This window comes from Neodiprion virginianus, chromosome 1 (assembly GCF_021901495.1).
Source record: "Neodiprion virginianus isolate iyNeoVirg1 chromosome 1, iyNeoVirg1.1, whole genome shotgun sequence".
Classification (NCBI taxonomy): domain Eukaryota; kingdom Metazoa; phylum Arthropoda; class Insecta; order Hymenoptera; family Diprionidae; genus Neodiprion; species Neodiprion virginianus.
The window spans coordinates 26,681,083-26,702,334 of NC_060877.1; the positions used below are offsets into that span (position 1 = coordinate 26,681,083).

The 21,252-nt window shown below is 47.5% G+C and overlaps 1 protein-coding gene across 6 annotated transcripts in view; it reads left to right on the plus strand.

Moving 5' to 3' along the window:
- Positions 1–21,252, plus strand: part of LOC124305915 (uncharacterized) — a 119,457-nt gene that overhangs the window by 72,638 nt on the left and 25,567 nt on the right. For all 6 annotated transcript variants that reach the window (XM_046765937.1, XM_046765955.1, XM_046765945.1 and 3 more), the window contains 2 exons: positions 14,090–15,806; positions 15,871–16,060. In XM_046765937.1, coding sequence (XP_046621893.1) covers positions 14,161–15,806; positions 15,871–16,057 — 1,833 coding nt within the window. In that variant the 5' untranslated portion in view covers positions 14,090–14,160 and the 3' untranslated portion in view covers positions 16,058–16,060. The remainder of the gene's footprint in view (positions 1–14,089; positions 15,807–15,870; positions 16,061–21,252) is intronic.

A 21,252-nucleotide genomic window follows, 5' to 3' on the forward strand; every position in this document is an offset into this window, starting at 1 on the left:
GGAAGAATCAATGGACGCGAATTCATTTTCTCCGGACATTGTAACTAGCCTTTTGTGTGTGTGTGCGCGTAGATTACGTAAAGGAAGCGAGGCTTGTATTGTCTGTCTCGACGACGGCGAACCCACCTTCGTGAGCATCGGAGATCGACATCTCCTCCGTGACGGAGACTAGGCCGCGGGTGTGCCACGCCGCGTTTTGCTCTGCCATGGCGCAAGCTCCCGCGAACGATCGAACCAAAGAACGAAACCAGTTTCTACATGCATCCGCAGCTATGGGTCTGGGCATTACGTCGATGTGGTCGAGGGCTGTTCGACTATTTCTGAAGACGCTCTGCAAAACTGCCCCTGCCTTCTTCTTTTCTTTATGCACTTACTTCCTTGGGCCGCAGAGCGCTGGCCACAGGGCCAGAGCCCTCAAGGATGCGGACCCGAATTTCAAATGGTTCCAATTGGCAACGGATAATTTTCGCGAGATAACGTGACAAGGCACTCCAGAAACTTGCGAAAGATCAAAATTGTGCTCAGAGGTTTCACCTTTCGGCTTGATGAGATTTGACGCAATTGTTGATTTGTATTTTATTCGTGAGAAATTTTATTCCCTCTCGACCACTCGAACTGTCCAACGATGAATTCGCAATTTTATCACATTTTGGAACTCATGTTGCTGAAACAATTCTCTACTGGTTATGTTTATATAATTACAATGATCATGCACTTGCCGATGATCCGAGGATGACTGAAACGAGTTTTAGTAAGCCTGATAGGTATGCGCACGTTCATTCGTAACACTGATCGCTTTCGTCCTTTTCGAAAAAAAAAACAGTATTTTTCTCTTGAGAATAATGTCAAAGTTCACGCTGTAGCATGTCGATTGAAAAACGCCCCGCCAGTCCTGTTCCGAGATACCGGGTCAGCCAACTTCACGCGGCTTTAATTCGCAAACGACAAATTTGCAATTAGAAATGAAAAAACTTTTCGTTCGCTGATTTTCAGGCGGAATACATTGGTAGCGTATGAGGCGATAGTCCTGGGTCACCCTGTGTATAATGGTTCTCGGGCGAAACGCGGAGGAGAACGCGGAACAAAGAAAACAATCGAATCGTTATACTGCCCAAGTATATCGATCCAGTTATACAGTTATTCCAAGGCGAACTACCGTCGTCGATCACATGTCATGCCTCGCCAACGCCTAAAACCCCGGAGCTCCTCCGCACGTTGGTGGTTTGCTTCGGCTAATGCCCCGGGCAGACACAGTTCCCCGGTTATTCGGTCGATCACCATACGGATTGCTTAATTAAAACGATACGGGCTCTTTCTGTGTCAACTGAACTGCCTTTTCTATCGAGATACCGTCCGTCTACTTGATGTCGAATTTTATAACGGTCTTAAATTTCCTCGTGGTTTTGGAAGGATATCATTTTCACCTTTAGATTGCCGGGATTTTGAGAGCTTTATTTCCCTCAGAAAGTCTGAAAATGTTTTGCCTGTATCTTAAATATAACATGTGTGAAGTTCCGACAATGGGCAGAGACTATACTCAGACTTTCCGGCGGTCTGGCGGTTGACGGTAACTTTTCGAAGGCTGAGAGGATAGCGGAGGAAATTGGTGGAATTTATGAGGATGGAAGGAGAGTTGTCTGCAGTTTCGTTGTCGAAAGTCGGGGCGGAATGTGCGATAAGCGACGCGACAGTGACGAGGCAATACGACGATGAACACGAAACTGATATTGGCAATACGGATGTAGGAGGAGGATAATGTGACTGCCTACCGGCTAACGGACTACCGTCCAAACATGAACACACCCGTAGCTGTAAATATAATCGGCAACGTCCGCCCGCCGTGCCTCCTGTTCAACGAACTAATATTTGATTCCAATCACCTCTCGGAGAAAACGTGTTTGCCCGTTGCCGTGCGTCGTCGGGGCATTTGGCTCGTGGTAGAAGAGAGAAGGAGAGCGAGAGAGAGAGGGTATCGGGTTGACTATGATGCGCTGCGGCAGAGTTGGCGTACAATCTGCCCCTGTGTTATCTGTTTCCATTGTCGACTTGGCTTACAGACGTGGATCCAGCCACATCTGCTCGGTCAGGAAGCGGAGGGTACGAGGCATAACCCGACGCAAGGCCGATCGCCGACTCTGTAACAGTTTTCCTTTACCCATTTCACCTTTTTCCTTTTCCCTTCATAATCGTACAATTATACGTATGTTCAGGATGCCCCGTTCGCAGCTTCTATACATGGCTGCATGCATTTGTCGTTCCATACATTACATGCAGGTATACGTACATCTCCACCGACGGAGGTTTACGCATTGTACTCAAACACGTGTCGATTGTGCTGCGTACACGCGTGTACACGAATCCCATATTCTACATTGAAATAGGTATATAGTTATAACATGGCAACGGTCACGGGGCGAACACAGACGAGCCGTGTATGGCGGACAAGGGATGGGTATGGGTGCTGGTGTAGGACTGGCAATGAATAAAGAAGAAGTTTAAAAGTTTCCTTCTTCGCTGACCGCGAGGACTCGGGAGTAGACTGCCAGTGTGTACGACGTATACTGACAACTGTGGAATTAATAGATTCTCGTTGCGGCGTATAGAGCCTCTTGCGATACATTATTCATTAGCGTGTCTCGTATCGTGGTTATGGAAAGTGATATTATCTTCGTGACAGGCGTCTTTCCGTTCCTTCCTTGGGCTTGGCTGTAAACCGCGCGGAGTCGCCCTCCCAGGAACTTTTGATACGCTGTCGGAAATCCTGCTCGATATTACAGCTATATGACGCCTCGAGGATCCGTGGTCGTCGCGTCGTGTCTCGCACAGTCCATAGTCACCGTGGTCCGAAGAGCGCGGCCCATACGTTTCTACGTCGTACGTGAAAACCGATCGAGTCTCCTTTTTATGGATGCAGCGTTTATTGCCCTCCTTTATCCCGCATTTACGCACCAGTCAAACATACGAGATCGCGTATTAACGGCAAGTAGAATTAATTAATTAATTAATTAATTAATTAATTGACGTATAGCTATGTTTACAGTTCAGTTTCGTGTGAACATGACCTCTCGACGTCGAGTACCATAGCATAGGTGGTTGTTGTACGTATACTCGTACCGCAGAAGCTGCCGTCTTGATACCATCTGATATTATTACGGAATTCCCCCGAGTGCAGGTGGAAAAAACCTGCAAAGATTGACGTACCTGGATAAGTAAGTCTTAGGAACGTCATAGGACTTGCGTCAAAAGTACCGGTAACGTTACAGGCCACGCTATTCGAGTCTCGGGAGAGAGGAAATCTTCCCTGGGTAAACACTGTTGTGGTGGTGATGCAGCAGTGAGCCTTCGAAGCGTAGTAAAGTCCGTTGCCAGGTTCCACAAGTCGACAACCACCGTTGCTCCGCGACATATTTTCCGGGAAAAACTTGATCCGTGTCTTGTGCCATGGTGCGGATAGCGATGGAACGGAGCCAGGCAACGCGGCTGCATCTCTCGTTTGAGGGGAACGGATCGTTGAAACGGCGACGAAGACGTAGAAAATTTAAGGAATTTTGTATTCCAATGGCGTACCGAGGCCACGTGGCCGGTTTGAAAGGCTTCCTCAAACTTTCTACCATTCGAATCGTCCCGTCCCGGTTGACTTACTTTGTCCAAAGTGAGCTTCTTTATACCCATCGCTAAACGTGTGACGTCATCCCCGCCGGTGGCTTCCTGCTCCGTTCGTCTTACGCTCTGGACATCTCTTAGCGCAACGATTACTTTGCTACTTTTTGTCACAATTTTTTACCCATCTCTGTTACCCATACCTCGGGTACCGGCGGGGAACGATGTCCGGGGCTGTGGGTAGAAAATATTCATCAATTCTTGGGACGACGCTCGACGGTGCCGGAACCGCTAATCGCGAGACATTACGAGAGACCGGCAACTCTCAATGCTGACTGGTCAGAATTCACTACGCGCAATTATATGCCTGTGTTCTTATTGTGACGGATCTGTATGTCGCTCGCGCATTGCCACGTGTCCAACTTTTACCGTATCTCACGAGGGTAGGAAGTTCTGAGACGATTCATCCCGCAGCTAGGTAATTGGCAATCTTGTACTGAGATGTATACGCGCTTATGAAAGACGTCTATTCTGCACACGTTCTCATAGATTATCAGATGCTTTTTATCTTTTATTTTTCTCTCTTCTAGTCTCAAAGATATCGGTCCTTAGTGTGAAAGCGGGGAGTCAGTTCTGATCGCGAGCTTATCGCGCTCCAGGGCATCGCTTGATGATGATATAACTGCCCTACGATCCACCAAGTTGGAAAATACCATGACACATTTCTAAAAGTCATTCGGAAGCGATCATCGTTTCAGATATGCAAGCGATGTTACACGAAAATCTAATATCGTTTCAATAATTGACTATGGAGAATGACTTTGGTGTCGTTTCAGAATAAAATATTGTAAAATATTTGAGGAAAGAACAGACCTGCGGTTTATGGTGGAAAATTTTTATAACGAGATTAGAACCGATTTCGTAAAAATCTCTTCCCTCGATACTCTTCAGCTGTGGTACACTTTTTTTTCTCTCTTTCCAATTAACCATGGATTACTGTATGCAAAAAACAAGCCGATGAGGTGGTGAACGTTGAACGATGAATGCAACGCGCAGTATCCATAACAGTGTGATAAACCGAAAACTGGGTCAGTTTTCAGTTGAAGTTAGAAAACGTTTAGGTATTCACATGCATACGTGCATTAGGCCGAGGTCCGACCATGCCAGAGCAACAATTGAAACGCGTTTTACTACGCGGCTGACGGAGGAGGTGTTGTGTCGACACTCGAACCGCAACCCGGACTGGGAGAGAAAGACCGGTCCTTTGTCCTTCGAGGTGTACATTCTGAGAAAAGTAAAATGGGTCAAAGGGTGAATAGAACAAAGAGATGCCGACGTGTTTCCCCCCCATTTCCCATTGCCTTTTCAAACTTTGAACGGTTCTTAAACCGAGGCGCTCCTATAATCCGGTCCGACGTAAACGTAGGCGGCGGCTCCACGGAACGTAACTAAATTTCTTTAGTCCAATTGTGGAAGACCTTGGCTTGGGCTCTCTTTACCAACCTAGCCTCGCTCTGCTTTGGCGTGTACATGTACGTTGTATACATATATATGTATATCTCAACTCCGTGACGTCCGAGTTTATTACCAAAGCTTCCTACACGTGTAGATCAGGCACGCGCGTGTGAATGTATTTGCGATTGTGTGGGTATACGCGCCGGAGGTAATCGATTTGTTCCAAGACACGTTCTTCAAACGACTCTCGGCCGAACGTCCCCGCGTTGAAATCACCAGGGTAGAAATCTCGGATCACGCAGACGTACGAGTACCGCTGAGGATTTCGTTTCGACAGGTTCGGGGAAAGCGTATAATCGTTATAGCGAATCCAATCAGGCTTAGCATTGGCGAGAACCATCTTGCGGCATGCCCTGAATTCTACTTTAGGCGAAAACTGATCAACGCGAAGTGCAAGTAAACTCTAGAAACTCACATTCGATGCCACGTTCATTATGCCTGCCACATGGCGAGTGATCACGCGGCGTTGAATTTCGCGCGATCCTTCATGCCATGGGAAAACAAAACGAGGTCTTGATCTCTAGGGTTTCGCGGCTATTGGTCTCGTGATCGACCAAGAAGGCGAAGAAGATCGGCTCGAGGAAACCTTGGAACCTTGGCGTGGCGCGGTGGGTAGAGATAAAACAAGAAGCTCGAATCTAAATATAACCTGGACTACGGAACTTGCACAGCTCGGCTCGCCTCCTAGGCAGTCCTAGAAGTCCTGGCAGTCCTCACGCTCCACGTCCACCTCCTATTATACCGCTACAGATATATCTAGGCTTCTGGAATCACGTTCACCATTGACAGAGTGAATATTGTTCGCGTTACGTGAACGAAATTTCACAAAACGATTACGTATATTTTCCAGACGTCGTTAACCTTTGGTCGAATGTTGCGTTGTAATATATTATTTTCACTGTGAATCGTCGCGTCGCAGGTGTGATTGAACTGGAACGATAATCGTCGTGGCGGAAATTAGTTTTCCGACCTTTCAAAATCGATCCAGACGTTCACCAAATGCCATTATACCTGCTCGTTAAGGTGGGCTACGATAGTCGCCGGTTTTGTTTGCCGCGAAGGTGCGACGCGTGGAATTTAATTGCTCCTTGGCGACGATCATGTACATTAAACGGCCAACCTTTGTCGCACGCAGTTAGAAATTAGCGAGATCGCGGCTGGACGGTGAGAACCTAATCGTAAAACCGGACTATTTCGAGACTACGTGTAATTATTTGTGCCTGAATGGTCATCGTAATTTCTGTGGGGTATTGCGAACGATCTTGCAGATGCCTGCCGTCTCTGTGTATGAACCCAGATTTAATCGCGATTTCACGACTTCCCAGATTCGTACGGCGAGATTTCGTTTACTGGGTTAGCGTTTTACTCGCGCTATTATATATCAATCAATCACCGGCTCGGTTGCGAGTGCGAACAATTTTCGACGGAACCTAGATTTTAAAGTTTCGATGAATTCGGTAAAGTTACGAAACGGTTAGGAGTCGGTTGCACGTCGCGAGATAAAATTTAACTCAATTTTTTCTTTGGAATTTAATATATCTGCGGATCTCGGGTTCCGAGCCTTGGAAAATTTGACGGTAGGTATATAAAACTCGAAGCTGAACAGATACGAAGCAGATTGGAGACGAGGTTGGCTCCGGAGTGAGCCTGGAGCACAGCCAGGAAGAGATGATATCTCTGCGACGGTTGGTCCCCGGTTAATCCTTCTTTTTTCCTCTCCATCCTCTTTTTGCGGTGACCGCGAGTTCCAGCTGCTCTCGTCGAGGTTGCGGCTTTGTTACGAAACTAAGTCGAAAGCGAAATGCTCTCTCCTATCCACGCGGCTCTCTTTCACCAGTCCTGGCCCAGTGTCTGATCTCCTAACCGCGGTGGGGGAGTATCGCCGGCCTCGAGGTAAAGAAGCGAGGAAGGCACGATCATCGACGATCGCTGAAAGTGAAGTTTTGTGGCGTAAAGGTATATCGCTTGCTGCGTACCGCTAAGTGAGCATCGGTAATCGGTTACCACGGCTTCTTCTCGCGGCTCGAACTCCGTTCCGTCGGCTAGCTATAAGCTCCGAGCTTTCTCCGGGTCACGGTTCTTGAGCTACAGTTAATCGATTCACCATATGAAATCGATGAGTTATGAACCGTCGATGACGACCTGCGGGACTCGAAACTGGTCCCGATGTTCCAGGAGGAGACCCGCGATCCGGTCGTTGTCTTCAACGGTGCGTGAAGAGCCCCGACGACTATAAGGAACTGGAAGATACTCGGTACCTCATACCTACCTCGGTTCTCGGAGGTAGCGACGCGGAGGCATTCGCCAAGGTCGGGTATCTTAAAAATCGTGCGTCGCCACGCGATCCTGTTTTTCCCGTGATTTTAACGATCCGCGTTTATATTATGTGTCATAATATTTTTTCAACCTCAAGTTGTAATTAACGCGGCTCTCCGTACGTCGGTTGAACCGGCGAGCGTCACCGCGCTACGTGAATCGGCTTATACGAGAGATTCTTTCTTTCTTTTATCTCTCCGCTCCCCCACCTCGACTTGGAAAAAACTTATCCGAAAATCCTAGAGCATACCGAACGTGATTTGTTACCTCTTAACGACTTTCCTCCGAATCACCGAGCCAAGTTCTCCGTCGACGCTACGTCACCGGTATCTTATACCGTGTCCTAAAATACCGATCCGCAAATATCCACAGTCAACGAAGCGTTGAAAAAAGTCATTAATCAGATTTACTTATCTTTCAACTGACCCACCGCAAAAATCACCACGAGGCTGGTGTATCTTTTCTTCCGATTATCAGCCGCGGAAATACTTCACATACATCCGTGTGCAAGTTTATAAAAGTGTTCACTCGTGCACACCGCGAATCATTATTCCAGCACCCAAGTGTCGCGAAGTAAAAAAATACCACCATCGACTAGCCTGGCGTCGCGTCGTGACGGCCGAGTCCTGACTCGATTACGAAAGTCGATCATTGCCATTGGCTTTCATCACGCACAGCCATCACGTGTGGCGGTACGAAAGGAAAACTTGCAACGCCAATGGCTATACAATAACCGGATCAAAATTTTACCCAAGTGTTCTCTTTCTTATGCTGTAGCACGTTTAATGTCACTGCAGCTTCAACGTCATGGCTGCGTACTCTTTGCTGCAGCAATCAAGTGCAGTTTAGTGCACTAAAGAAGCAATTCCAAGTTACGTACACACACATGTGTGTACGAGGATAACATCCACGGCTTCCCACGGTCCATGAGGCTGCAGCTTGCCTGCTGACTCCGAGCGACGTGATTATCAATTTTAGAAAATTATATTAGTTATTGCTCGAGAATAATTAGTTCGGTTTTACTGCGGACTCGTCGTTAAGTTACAGTTTAACGAAAAACACTTGAGCTTGGGATGAAAACGCATTGGTCAGAGAAGCGTCTCGATGCAAATATACTCGATATGATAATCCGGAGAGATTAAAGTTTAAATATACATGGATTGCAATTAATGCTTGTTTACTTTAAATTCAGGCTTCGGTTTTATAACGATGAACGTACGTTCTTCGTAAATTTTTGTACATTATGACCTGACAAGCTACGGGGACCCAATGATGTTACTGTTTTATCATCCCAGTTTTGAAAAATTCTCTGCACCGTTACTGCATATCTTTTTTTTATTCGATTTATCATTCGTTACGAATATTCATAGAGCATTATAATATCATTCATGTAAAAAAGAGGAGGAATATCGAAGGATTGAAAATAACTCATCAGATTGCTAGAATACTGTTCAACATTCGTTGAACTGCAAGAGTGATTACAATCTTCGAAAATTTATATTAACGCATTTTCCCAAAAGCCGTATTTCGTCAAATTGTCACCCGAATCGGAATTAGCGATTATACAGTTTTTCTTTATTTGTCGGGTTTACATTTAAATGAACAAATATCGATTCTATACATCGAATAATAACCAAAATAGAAAGGTGATTCTTGGATATGAAAAAAAAAAATTAACCGAAATCTTCACTTATTACTTACAAAGTTTGGTTTTCTTTTTCTTACATTGATAAGTAAGTCTTTAATTAAAGTTTTCGGCTGATAGTATAAGTAGCAGGTAGCAGCAGCACGTTGAAATAAAAAATAAGCAAAATTTATCTTATAAAAAACTATAGTTTCTTTTATTAGTTACGTGAAAGAAATCAAAATTTGACATCTAGACGCCAGATTCAAAATTTTTGATCCTGTGCCGAGAAATCAATTAAACGAGCTCGGGCCGATCTCGCTACAATTTCCAAGTTCAAACAGGATGAGAAGCAACGACCTTTTGCGGTTGAAACTTGAATTTTCTCTCGCCCGTGGGTATATTCGTACATAGGTACGTATAATACCTACCTATACAGGTATATTCAGGTTCGTGCAACCTGAATAGTCACGTATCTTGACGACGCGTCGTGTTACTCAACTCGCCTCTGCATGCATTATACGTAGGTATACCCTGCACTGTAAGCGGCGCGGGGTTTTGTGCCGCGCATAGTTTGTGCCTCTGATTATGTAGATTACCGTTGCAAGTCGACCTTTGTATTCCAGCTGAATATTTATCCTCCGGTGCGGCTGTGCATTGTTTCGCAATTTTCTCCACCTCCCTGGGGGTGTGGGGGGATGAAGAGGCGAGGAAGGGGATGAAAGGAGCCGATCGGCGATGACGATCGCGGTGACAAGGTACAAAAATTTCTTCCCATGCGTATCCGCGACGCTTACCTACCTTCCCCTACCCTCGCGTTCTTCTTATACTCATATTTTACACCGTCGTGCCAGGATTCAACGTAATTACCCGACCCGTCGACGTGTAACATCGACGTTCTGGCTTACGGCCAAATTAAGTCTCCGATACTTCGACCGACGGTTCTAATCGAAAGTGTGAAACGCGTGCCTGCGTGTCAGTTTAATTTCTCATGCACCGGCAGCGCGGATGGCGTGTTGATAATAGATACATACAGTCGAACGGCCGCTCAACTGCCGCTGATCGACTCGCGGGGGACTTTTATTTTTGATTCGCGATATGGCCGAGCGAACACCCCGCAGGATCTCTGCCTGCATATGCTCGATACGCGATACGTTACGGAACCTCGTCTCGTTGCCGAACTCGTCCGGAATGAACGAACGTTGCGTAATCGCGAACATTGTGGCAGCCGGTCCTAGGACTTCTCTGCTCTCCCTCGCAGTCTAGATTTCCTTGGTAAACACCGTCATTATAATTCAATTTAATATTAATTTCATCTCACAGTCTCTGTAAAAGCGACGCTCAATGCTCTGCAGTTTCGCCTGCAGCAACCGGCCTCTCGTTTCAATTCACACACGGCTCTGTTCGAACGCTCGAAAAACGCGCCACTAATGAAACCGAACTGCTGAGGATCAGTCTCAGCCTTTCCTTCATCCGCACATTGTCCCGTAGTCGTTATTTTACAGCATTTTTGCTTACCGTCTATTATACCGATGAGAACTCCTGCGAGCGAATGATGGATGCCGCAGTTTTTCATCCTCCATTGCACAAGGAAGTCATTATACTTACACGTAAAGAAAGGGAGGAAAATTGGACGGATAATTTTTGCTCGAGTTAAGGACTGATATAAAACAGCGACGAAAAAAGATGCGAGGAAAAATCGACCAGGCTGTATATAAATTTCTGACTAATTGTAAAATGAGTTCCCGCTATTATCAGAAGCGCACTTTATCACGCGACCATGTCCAATTACTATTGCAAAATCGTCCGGCTCGAGACGATCTGATCTCCGCCATCTGTAACACCGGCGGGTCAAGATTTTCTAATTGGTGCAACGGGTAGAGATTTATTGAGCGCAAAACGAGCCTGGAACACATCTGTACCGAGTGAAACTTGCTGTAGTAAAACCAGCTGGAGATTCCTGCCTCACCTCGGCAAATTATAACGCCTTGCGTGAATTTCGCATTGCGACCTTGAAGCGCCCGGAAGACGACGATCCGGAGCTGCTGACTTCGCCGTTGCAGGGTTGGACGAGCACACGCGTTCATCTTTTACACGTGCAGGGATTTTGTCGGAGCTCTTTCTTTGGACTGCACGCGGATACCGTTTCGCGATATAAATTTTTCCCTCGTTGTTATCGCCGCTCTATACCAGCTGAACGTTCGAGTTCTTCGGTAATTTCTCAACGGGTGCCTCTCCGTGGGTTTTACGTAACGCGCTAAACCTTTCTCCGTGGTGCGATGGTCCAGGACCAACACAGGCGGTTATTAGCCAGACACGAGCACTCCTGAACACATCGAGCAGCAGCAGCAGCAGCAGCAGCAGCCTTACGTAATAATAATAATGATGATGATTGCTCGACTAGTTTGTTGGCCTGCTCCAAATCACGTTAGGTTTTCGTGTTTTCGTTCGCTCGCTTACCGCTGCAGTACAGTTGGACCGAAAAGAGAAAAATGACAAGGAGGAGGATAAAAAAGTATGAAAAACAAAAACAACCTACAAAACTGCGACTACCGCCTGGCCTGAAGACGTGAAAGTTTACGCCCAGGTTGGTCTATGTCTCGCCGATTCCATCCGCCGCACCGCAGCCGCAACACCTTTAACCACGCTGAGATACTTTAATTGCCATAGCGACGATGTGTAGGAACCGATGCATAATTGCAGCGCTTGCCTTGCCTTGGAGAGTGTTGTAAATGATCATTACCAGATATTAGAACCACTGTAAAATGTACCGCGTTTGTAGGCACAACATTATACCTATATGTCCGTACCAGCGATATGTACCTACTGCGTGAATAGCACCACCTTTCGTACTCTCATTTACAACCATCAGGCGAGGCTCACTTATTTTGAAGAGGTTACTTATACCCACCACGGAGGTAGATTTTCACATTTTTAAACAGCCCGTAACTATCCCAGCTTCTTTGCACGCAACGCGGTTATATTCGCTAGCGCGCTTCAAACTTTGAATGAAAAAAAAACTACATATATATATACGTATACGAGTATGTGTGTGTGTGTGTGTGTGTGTGTGTGTGTGTGTGTGTGTGTGAAAGAGGTTAAAAATTCTGTAGAAATCAGCGGGATCCTTGACTCCGTAGCGTGTGTAAATTGCAATTATTATTACGCGGTATGCAAATCTTCTTGGTTTTACACGTTTCCACCTGATCGGCCGCGCTCTTTTGTAATATGGATTTTTATATATTACACTAATGACGAATTCATCCGAGGCAAAGGAAAACACGGTGGAAAGTTGTTGAAAATAGTTCTTGGAATCAACTATAACATCAAATTCGACATCGAAATCGGCTACGAATCGAGCAAGTCACGGCTTGTATTCGATTGAAAAACTCGATCACGCGCGCATCCTGCAACAAGTATATACCTAACCTAACGAGCTTATACCTATGTAATATTTTTTGAACGCAACCTCATTCGGTTGGTCATTATTCTCAGAAGGGATTACAAAATCTGTATTGCTCGGTAAAAATCCTCTACAGTTACCCCGGCGAGCGTGAAGCCGGTGTCAAAGTTCACCTCTTACAGCGACTCGCTTGGCCTTCGAAAGTGCGGCTGCATTAAACGAACGAATGTTAAATCCCCCGTGTCAACCTGTCCGTCGTCTCGAGTCCCTCAAGGAGTTATTCTTATCCGTCCCGTGTACAGTAATCGCCAAAATAAAATCTCGGTCGAAGACCGCGGCGTTCGAAGGAGGGGGGGAACCTGCAAAGTCGCGTGGGAGAAATAGCTTGCAGAGCTGGCGATCGCTAGAGGAAATACTACACGCCTTATAGTCTATACGGGGACAATTTGCAGCATTGAAGTACCGTACCGAGGCGCATAAATAAACAAGGAACGGCGCAGGAACGCGTCTTTGAAATTGTGTTGGTGCCACGGCCTGTTTACAGGCGGCTCTGCAGACCAGATAGAGCCGAACGACTTCCTAGAGGCGCGCCTGTCACGACGCCCTGGGTCATTGGTCACCCGGGTCTTATCTCCCACTGACCGCAAACCATCTTTGCGACGTGCTGACCGTCTCCAAAGGCTCCGGCACTCGCCCGCGACTCTGGGTGTTATCAAATATACTCTGTTCTCAACCATCGACTAAACTACCGTCGCGGCCACGGTCTTCTTTGGTCAAGCGCGGAAGATCGGGGACGGACGGTTAATTAAACGATATTGGGTTACGTCGACGCGTATCCAGTCACCGCGGATTTCGTTGGAAGTGCAATACCTCGGTTTTGCACTTTCGAGGATATCATTGATCAATGTATTTTTATGCCATTGATTTCGCAGAATTTGCGTGGACGAAGATGTGGTCTTATTTTAAGTCATCCTAACACTTGGTTGGAAGTGCAACGCGTTGGAATTTTCGCCTTGAAAGATATTCGTGATAAATATGATGCCGCAGATAGTATAATTAGCTTTTCTTGTATTTCTGGGAACATGTATGTTCACCACGTAACGAACGGCATGTTTACTGACGATAAATAGAAGCGGTTGGTATATCTTGATACTTCGCAATGCACATGCAGTGATGAAAGAATTAGGTGAACAGCATTAGATAGCAAAATGTCGAAAGTGTTTTATCGATTGTACAACCAATTAGGTTCGACTGACGATTTAATAATTCAAACACGCAACCATTCGCAATCACTAAATGCTCGGAGATTTTGTGCGGTACTCCGATCACTTCTTCCTTGGATTACAAAAGTATCGAGGGGCTATTGATCGCTCAAGAAATCACTGGTAAATCAGTTTGAAATATTTTTTTCTCCACACGTGTAATAAGTTTACCTTGTCGTACGAAAACCAAGATGCAAATTTTATCCGGTACAGCGATTGAGCTTCTGAAATTCATCTGCCCCGCATTACAGGTGGAACTACAATTGTTGCAGGAAGGTGGTAGAAAGTAGAAAGTAGAAAAGGAAGTGGAGAAGTCGAAGATAAATGGCATTTTTGAAAAAATATATATATCGTCGCCCTTTGTTTCAGATGGGGCATAGAGGCGCGTGGATCCAGAAGTCGCAGTATCGGTAAGGGGCACCTGCGTCCACCATCAGGGGATGGCAGCGACCGATGGTCAGATCGTGGTGGCAGCGGCGCGATGGGCGGAGGAGGCGACGTACCTCCGTGACTTCGTGACGAAGCACCGTCTGCCAGCAGTGATAAAGATAACGAAAGGTCAGTACGGTGGATTTGGAGTGCCGACGTTGCCGGCGCCGAGTTTGCAGAGTACGGCGCTCCTCGCGTCGGCGGGAAGGCGACGGAAGATCGTCGCCCAGGCGGTAAAGATAAAGGAGGGGCGAAGGGTGGTGGGCGTCGGGCCGAAGTTGGCGATACCGGACTCGTACACCGGGTTCTTCGAGATCCTGAGCGAGGAGGGCCGGGCCGTTCGGGGAATAGAGTCGGTCAGCGAACTGTCGAGGCGATGCCCAGAGGAGGGCGCCCTCGTCCGGGAGACCATGAGGGGCATCGGGTGCAAGGTTGACGAGGCCGGGATCGTGATACCGGAAGGTTCCCGGACGCTGCCGGCCGGCGAGACGATCACGACCGCCGGCGAGGTGACGATCCAGGGCAGGGGTCGGTTCCTGCGGTGCGTCGACTGCCGCGGGGACAGCGTGCTCCTCGGCATCGAGCAGCGGGGCAGATTCAGCGCCCTGGCGAGGGAGGACAACATCAGCGGCGTCCACACGGCCAGGGCGCTCCTGAGCAAGCGGCTTCCGCTAACGGTGAGGCTCGTTCACGGGCAGCCGCCGCGGGGCCTCAAGTCCTCGTCTCACTTCCTGCCGGAGCTGCGACTCCTCTCGACCTTCGAGGAGGAGCACGTGTTCGCGCTTCCGCTCCAGAGGGACGGCGCGGCGGTCGCGCTTCCGCTGGCGGCGCCCCTGAAGCTCGTCAAGGCGAGGAACGAGGAGATGCTGCGCTCGATGCCGGAGCTGACGCGCCTCGTCGAGCGGGGATCTCGCCTCGTGGCCGACGTCGCCGACCGCGCTCACGTGCTCGACGGTCGCCTCGGCGAGGGCAAGCCGAGACTACCGAGGAGCGGCGGGTTCCTCAGGCGGTCGGCGAGTTCCGACAGCGCGAATCATCAGCAGAAGCATCACCACCATCACCACCACCATCATCATCATCATCAGAGCAGCCACAGCAGCCACGGGCACGGTTACCGGGACGAGAATCGGGTGCCGCCGTCGTACACGGAGGACTACGACGAAATCGATCAGATATACGACTACGTTCGCGGCTTTGCTCCACTTCCGAAAAGCGTTCGATCGCCGTACGAAAGCGCGAGCAGCAACAGCCCTCCGCTTACTCCCGTCACCGTCAGCGTCGCCTCGATTTTGGACGACAGACCCGAGCCACCGCCGATCGAAACGATACCGACGAAGAAGATACAGGCTGAGAAACGGACCCGACGCGCCGTCAAGGAGACGCCTATGCCCAAGGTTGAGAAGCCGCCCCTGGCCAAGCTCTACGTAAAGAACAGCGGGACTCACAGAGGGCGTCCGTTGATGAGGCAGAAGAGCGCATCGCCGTTGAAAGAGACGCCGCCCGGTTACAAGGGCGGCTCTCCGCTCTTCAATATCCGCTATAAAAGTCTGACCAATCTCCAGCAGGCCATGGAACTCGATGGCACTTTGGACTCCAGTCATTCCGGGGGTCGTACTTCCGGGGATTCCGGGGCCGGGGCCAAGCTTCCGGAGAAGAGGCAAGTCTCTTTGCCCGAGATTTTGAGGGGCGCTTTTTTACAACGTTCTCGTTTTCTCGCGTAGGTCCAGACGGCTCAGCAGACCTCGTTCGCTCACGAATCTCGTATGGGAGCTTCGCGGAGGTAACGCAGCTTGTTCTGGAAAGGAAACAACGGCCACTGCTGCCCCACCTCTTCAACCGACAAAGTGCGGACCCCGCTTGGCCGTAACAGTCATGGCGCCACGACGCGTCGGCACGCTCTACCTCTAGATCGTGAGTATAAGTAGCCTATCTTATCGATTAACGATTTCCCGTGCTCTTGTGCGAGCTACGCTGGTTCATTCCAGGCCTGTTGACATTTAACCTGGCCGTGCGAGAATCGACCAAATCGTGCACGGATGGTGCGTAATATAGTTTCAGGTAGATGTCATTCGACGGTCTCTTGTAAGGCAGGTTTTTTTAAATACCGGCATGCCACATCGGCTCGACGACGCTGCTTCATTAAACCCCTGCGAACTTGTTAATAATTATGTATTTCAGCGCTGCTGCCACTTTACAGGCAGAGCGAAAGAGGGAAAAAAATTTACACAGAATCCGGTTAGAAGTAACGGCTTTATATATATATATATATATATATATATATATAATATGTATATACATGTACCTCTTGTTAATCGCCTAGCAGAATTCTCGCGGCTACCGAAGTGTTTTAAACCTCGTGTCTAATATGCATGTATTAACTGCGTGTCGAGAAGAGGAATATGGCACTCGTGCATATTGTAGTCGTACAACGTGTCTAGCTGGGATTATTTAAGCCTCGTTGGTAATAGCTACATAGTTAAAGGGGTTGCCACCATTTACCTTCAACCCGGACGGCGTGAAAAAGTGGCGAAAGTGGCAAGTTTGCACAGCGTATTGAAATAATGGTTCAAGTCACAAATGCAGTCAGGCAGGTGTTTCCAGAAGTGCAGTGGTCATAAAACAAGAATCATCGAGGGTTGTTACGTGAGAAACGAGGGACCATCCGCTTAGACTGCTCAGGTCCTGGATCATCTAATGGGGGTTTTTATTACGTGTTATAAAATCCTTATTGCCTCTTCCTCGGGGCTGACGAGGTGGATTTGTTCAGGAGATACGAGACCATGGCTTCTTTGTAGCAGCATCCCCACGCAACGTCGTTTTGTAAAAAAAAAAAAAAATAAAAAACGAAACGGCGTACCAGTGATTTTCAAATTTTCACACCGAACGCGCTTAGGCTGCTTCCACGAAACGAGGCTACGATCGAGCGATACCTTCGGTAGGTATTATAAAGCTCGAGGCGTCGTTTGTTGTAATATTTTTTTACACAACACGGCGACATTGAACGATGAATTATAAATGTGTCGCGGTTAGCTTGCCGGGAATCATCGTGCCTGCAGACCTCGTTGTCGTTATATGCTGTTATTAGACCAGTTATCGTTCAGCCTGATCGTGAGTAACGACATCCTGGTGTGTATACCTATCAACGTCGAGCAAAAGACTGCCGCGCGTCTCTCGGGTCGTCGGGGCGTTGCGCGAAATTGAAATGTTCTCGGTTGAGCCGAAGCGCGAGGATGCAGGACAAGAGCGGGACGCGCTTAATACCGCTTCAAATCTCTACCGTAGGCATCTGCAACTCACACAGAACTGGTTGCCGTTCCCAGGATCAAGGAAATCGGCAAGGCTCTGCGTAAAGTTAACCCGGCATGGTCTAACTCTCAACTGTTTTACCGAGCTCTTCTCTTCTTCTCTCCTCTTTTCTTCATTCCTCGACCCCGTCATCATCATCCTCCTCCTTTCGGTCGCGATCCCTTTGGGCACCGCTAATAGTTCTGGATACCAGCAGGATGATGCGGGACGTTTCCGCGAACCCACCAGGATTCAAATGCTTATCTTTAATCTCTTTCTCGCAATCAGCCATCTCACCACTAGCACTCGCTTAGCCTGCGGAAATTCAACTTAACTTCAAGTACCGCGTTCGTCTCACGAAACGAGCCGTATCATTAAAATATCCTTTCACGCGTCGATTTCGTCTCATTTCGCACAGATCAAGGGTGGAGAAGATTCAATCGAACCTCGGAAGAGAGTTGGGTGTTGTGACACTCGAATCTCGGATGCTGGGCGGCATGTGTCATCGCTTCCTTGCTCACTTTCATCCCGTAACACGCCCCCCTTTGTCAGACTCGTCGTGCGCATTGCCACACCATAGAGTGTGCATTATTTTATAGGTATCTTCGTACCCTTGCATATTCATCGCCTGAATCGTGTCCATGTGCCGTCGTTGGGTGCGACGGACGATCCCTGAGTAATTTCCTACAAGTTTGTTGCTTCTCTTGCCATTGTCTTCGTTCCGTGCAGCCTACTCATGCAGAAGTCTGCCTACGGACTCGTTCGCTGTGTGACGCCGCCCGACGCGACGTCCGAAAGTTCTGACTCACTGGCGCAATTCGATTTTTCAACCTATTTACCAACCAAAGTATCAACTATGCGAAAGGTACGCGCCAAAGACAGCCATTATTTTGTATCCTCGAAGCCTTTTAAGGCAACGCCCACCGACCGAGCCTGTTCTCTATCTTCGACGCGCATACTTTGCGCCGTAGCTCGGTCAAATTCTTCGCTCACTTCTCGACTGACAATGGGCGCAATTAATCAGAGGCTAGAATAGCGAAATTTGGTCCAATTTAGGGTTGGACGTACCCGACTTTGCTGCCTCGGCTCCTTTTAGACGTACCCACGTTTTCGACAAGCCGTCAATTCTCGACGAATGTGTGTTAGTCGGTTTGTTTTTTCTTAAGCTTCTATCTTCGGTCTATTAAAAACCTGCTTGGACAAGTTTTGCATGAGCATGGGTGTACGTGCGATGTATGTACTGTTGTACGTATCGTGTAAAATTTGAATATCATCCAGTAGACACGACGAAGATACACGGTTCTATGAACTTGAAAATTAAACAACATTTTTCTCTAGCGATGCGGATCGCCAGGCGAACATGAAACGAACGCTGGCAAATGTGGTTTGAGCGGCGCGTAAAGTCTATTACAGGCGTAGAGTGCGTAGAAATAGGTATAACACACGTTTCACGTGGGCAGAGATCGGTAGCCTGATGGACCAACACCCGCCTTATAGTTGATCGAGAGTCAGTCAAGCGTGACGCCTACGTGCTACCACTCCGATTTATCATTAACGAACTTTCATACGGTCACCGACTTACTGCCTGTGCACTGTGAACCACCGAGCGATACGAGATTTATACGAGCTGTAACGCGCAAAGATGGTACACAGGTACAACTCTACTCTCGCGTATTCTCCGAGATGAATTATTCTTTGCTTCTCTCGGGAGTTGAATACGTAAAAAACATTTTTTCCCTACCGACGGTTACGCCAAGGTTGTATACTCGCAACTCCCAGAGCTTCTTTCGACTTTTTTGCCTCGCCTCGACCGCAGTTTTGCCCCGGTGAGAAGGTGCGGAGAGCTTCGTCGAATTTGCCCGAGAAAATTCCCGGCCTCTGTCTATCGTAAATCACAAGTGCCAGAGTAAATAATAGCTGAAAGACGAGCGAGCTGCAAGTCTGCAAATTTACCGAGTAAACATACGGAGATCGCGCACACTGTGCATGCCAGGGGAAGGTGATCTTTGAGTGTCTCATTTTCTAATTAGTTTTCGTTACACCTTCACTCTCTCGACACGGTGAAGATTTACCTACCCGCAAGTGATCTTCTTTCTCACGTGCTTCGAAGCACGTTGCGGGCAACCGCGTTCTTTTTTTCAAAAACTTATCTCGCCACGGACCCGTTACGTAATTTCTGAGGGATGAAGCGCTGGATGATAGCTGCGAGCGTTACAGGATCAAGTCGGGCAAAAACCACTCTATACAACGGTTGCAAAAAGTGCTTTGGATCAGCGCTACGTTTCTCCGCGTCCGTCGAGGCTTGTGGTTGATAGTTTCCGCGTTGACGACGAGTGAACGATCCGTCTGCAACAGGGTCAGGGGTTTCTCATCCTTGTCTTCGTCAAACGTCGACACGATTGTCAAGAACAGAAATAGAATAATAATAGCAGTGGATGTGCACGTTGTATATTTATAAAAGATCCCGAACATTTAGATAATACGGTTGAAACTCGCGATTAATTTCGTGTAAGATTTGGTAAAATCGAGGTCGGGCAATATTATACGAGTCCAAATTTAAGACGAAAACTCTCTAATCGTATCCGGTTACTCAGATATTATTTGCCGAGATTCTCAATGTCACGATAGTTACTGGAATCGTGGTCTGTCAGAAAAATCGACGACCAACTAACTGCATAAAAATGACTGAAGCGGATGCTTCAGGTGTAATGGCCGCTGGTCTCGTGTTCAGTGGCGAATCGAGTATCGCATTCGTTTACCACAGTTTTATCTATTTTATTATTATTTTAACCGTTATATCGTTACCATCCAATTTTTCACGAATCATTCGCCTATTCCGTAATCAAACGATCTGAAATCTTTTACAGATTTGACAATGGGTAAAAATTCTCATCATGGGTAAATAGACACGTTATAATTCCACACTTTGCACACAATAATCATGCTCCACATTGAAGTTAAGGTTGATCTTACACGAAAAAAAGGGGGGGGGGGAACCAAAGAAAGCTGGAGGGTTCATTCTCTTTTCATACAAAACGATATTGATATATGAAAAATTCAATTCACGAACTTCTTGACGTTTATTACAAATTGTATAAAAGTTCGAATAGAATTTATTTTTTACGGTACGTATATAATCTACAGCATTGATAAAACGCTGCTAATAATAAAATACTTCTACTCGGAATCTGTCAGCCGATTATTACAATCTTATACAAAAGTGAGCTTAGCTGTGTGAATATCCGATGCTGGTATAATCGAAGTGTGAAGATGGTCCTGACTCACTTAACCGAATCGCGGAGGACGTCACTTAATATTGAAAGGACGCAATACTCATCTACCCGGAATCACATGCGATCTGCATTTTACATGGATACCCCGTAAGCGGATACTCGGCAGATTTTTCCTCGCAATCACGCTGCGGTATCCCGTGAATCGACGCGCAAGGAACCTTCCGTCAATCGCGTTATTCGCTCCTTTTCATCGCTTTGCTCCTCACTCGTCACTTCGGTTGGTCAGGTGCGATTATGAAACATCGCTGATGTCGATCGATATTAATCGATATTCCAATCGACGGATTTCGCCCCGAGGCGTCGGGCTGGTAATATCCTTTCATAACGGTACTCTGATCGTTCCCCGCTGTCGTACGTGGACGTTGAGAAAATAAACCAGGTCTACTCGACGCGAAGACACCTTCCTTTTCTCGTACCGATAACTCGAACCTGCCAATCGGCGCATCCGCGACCTTGAACTTTGCCCGAACACAACGTGGCGCCTTTGGCCAACCGAGTTCGTTCCCATCAAATCCGCACTGTATT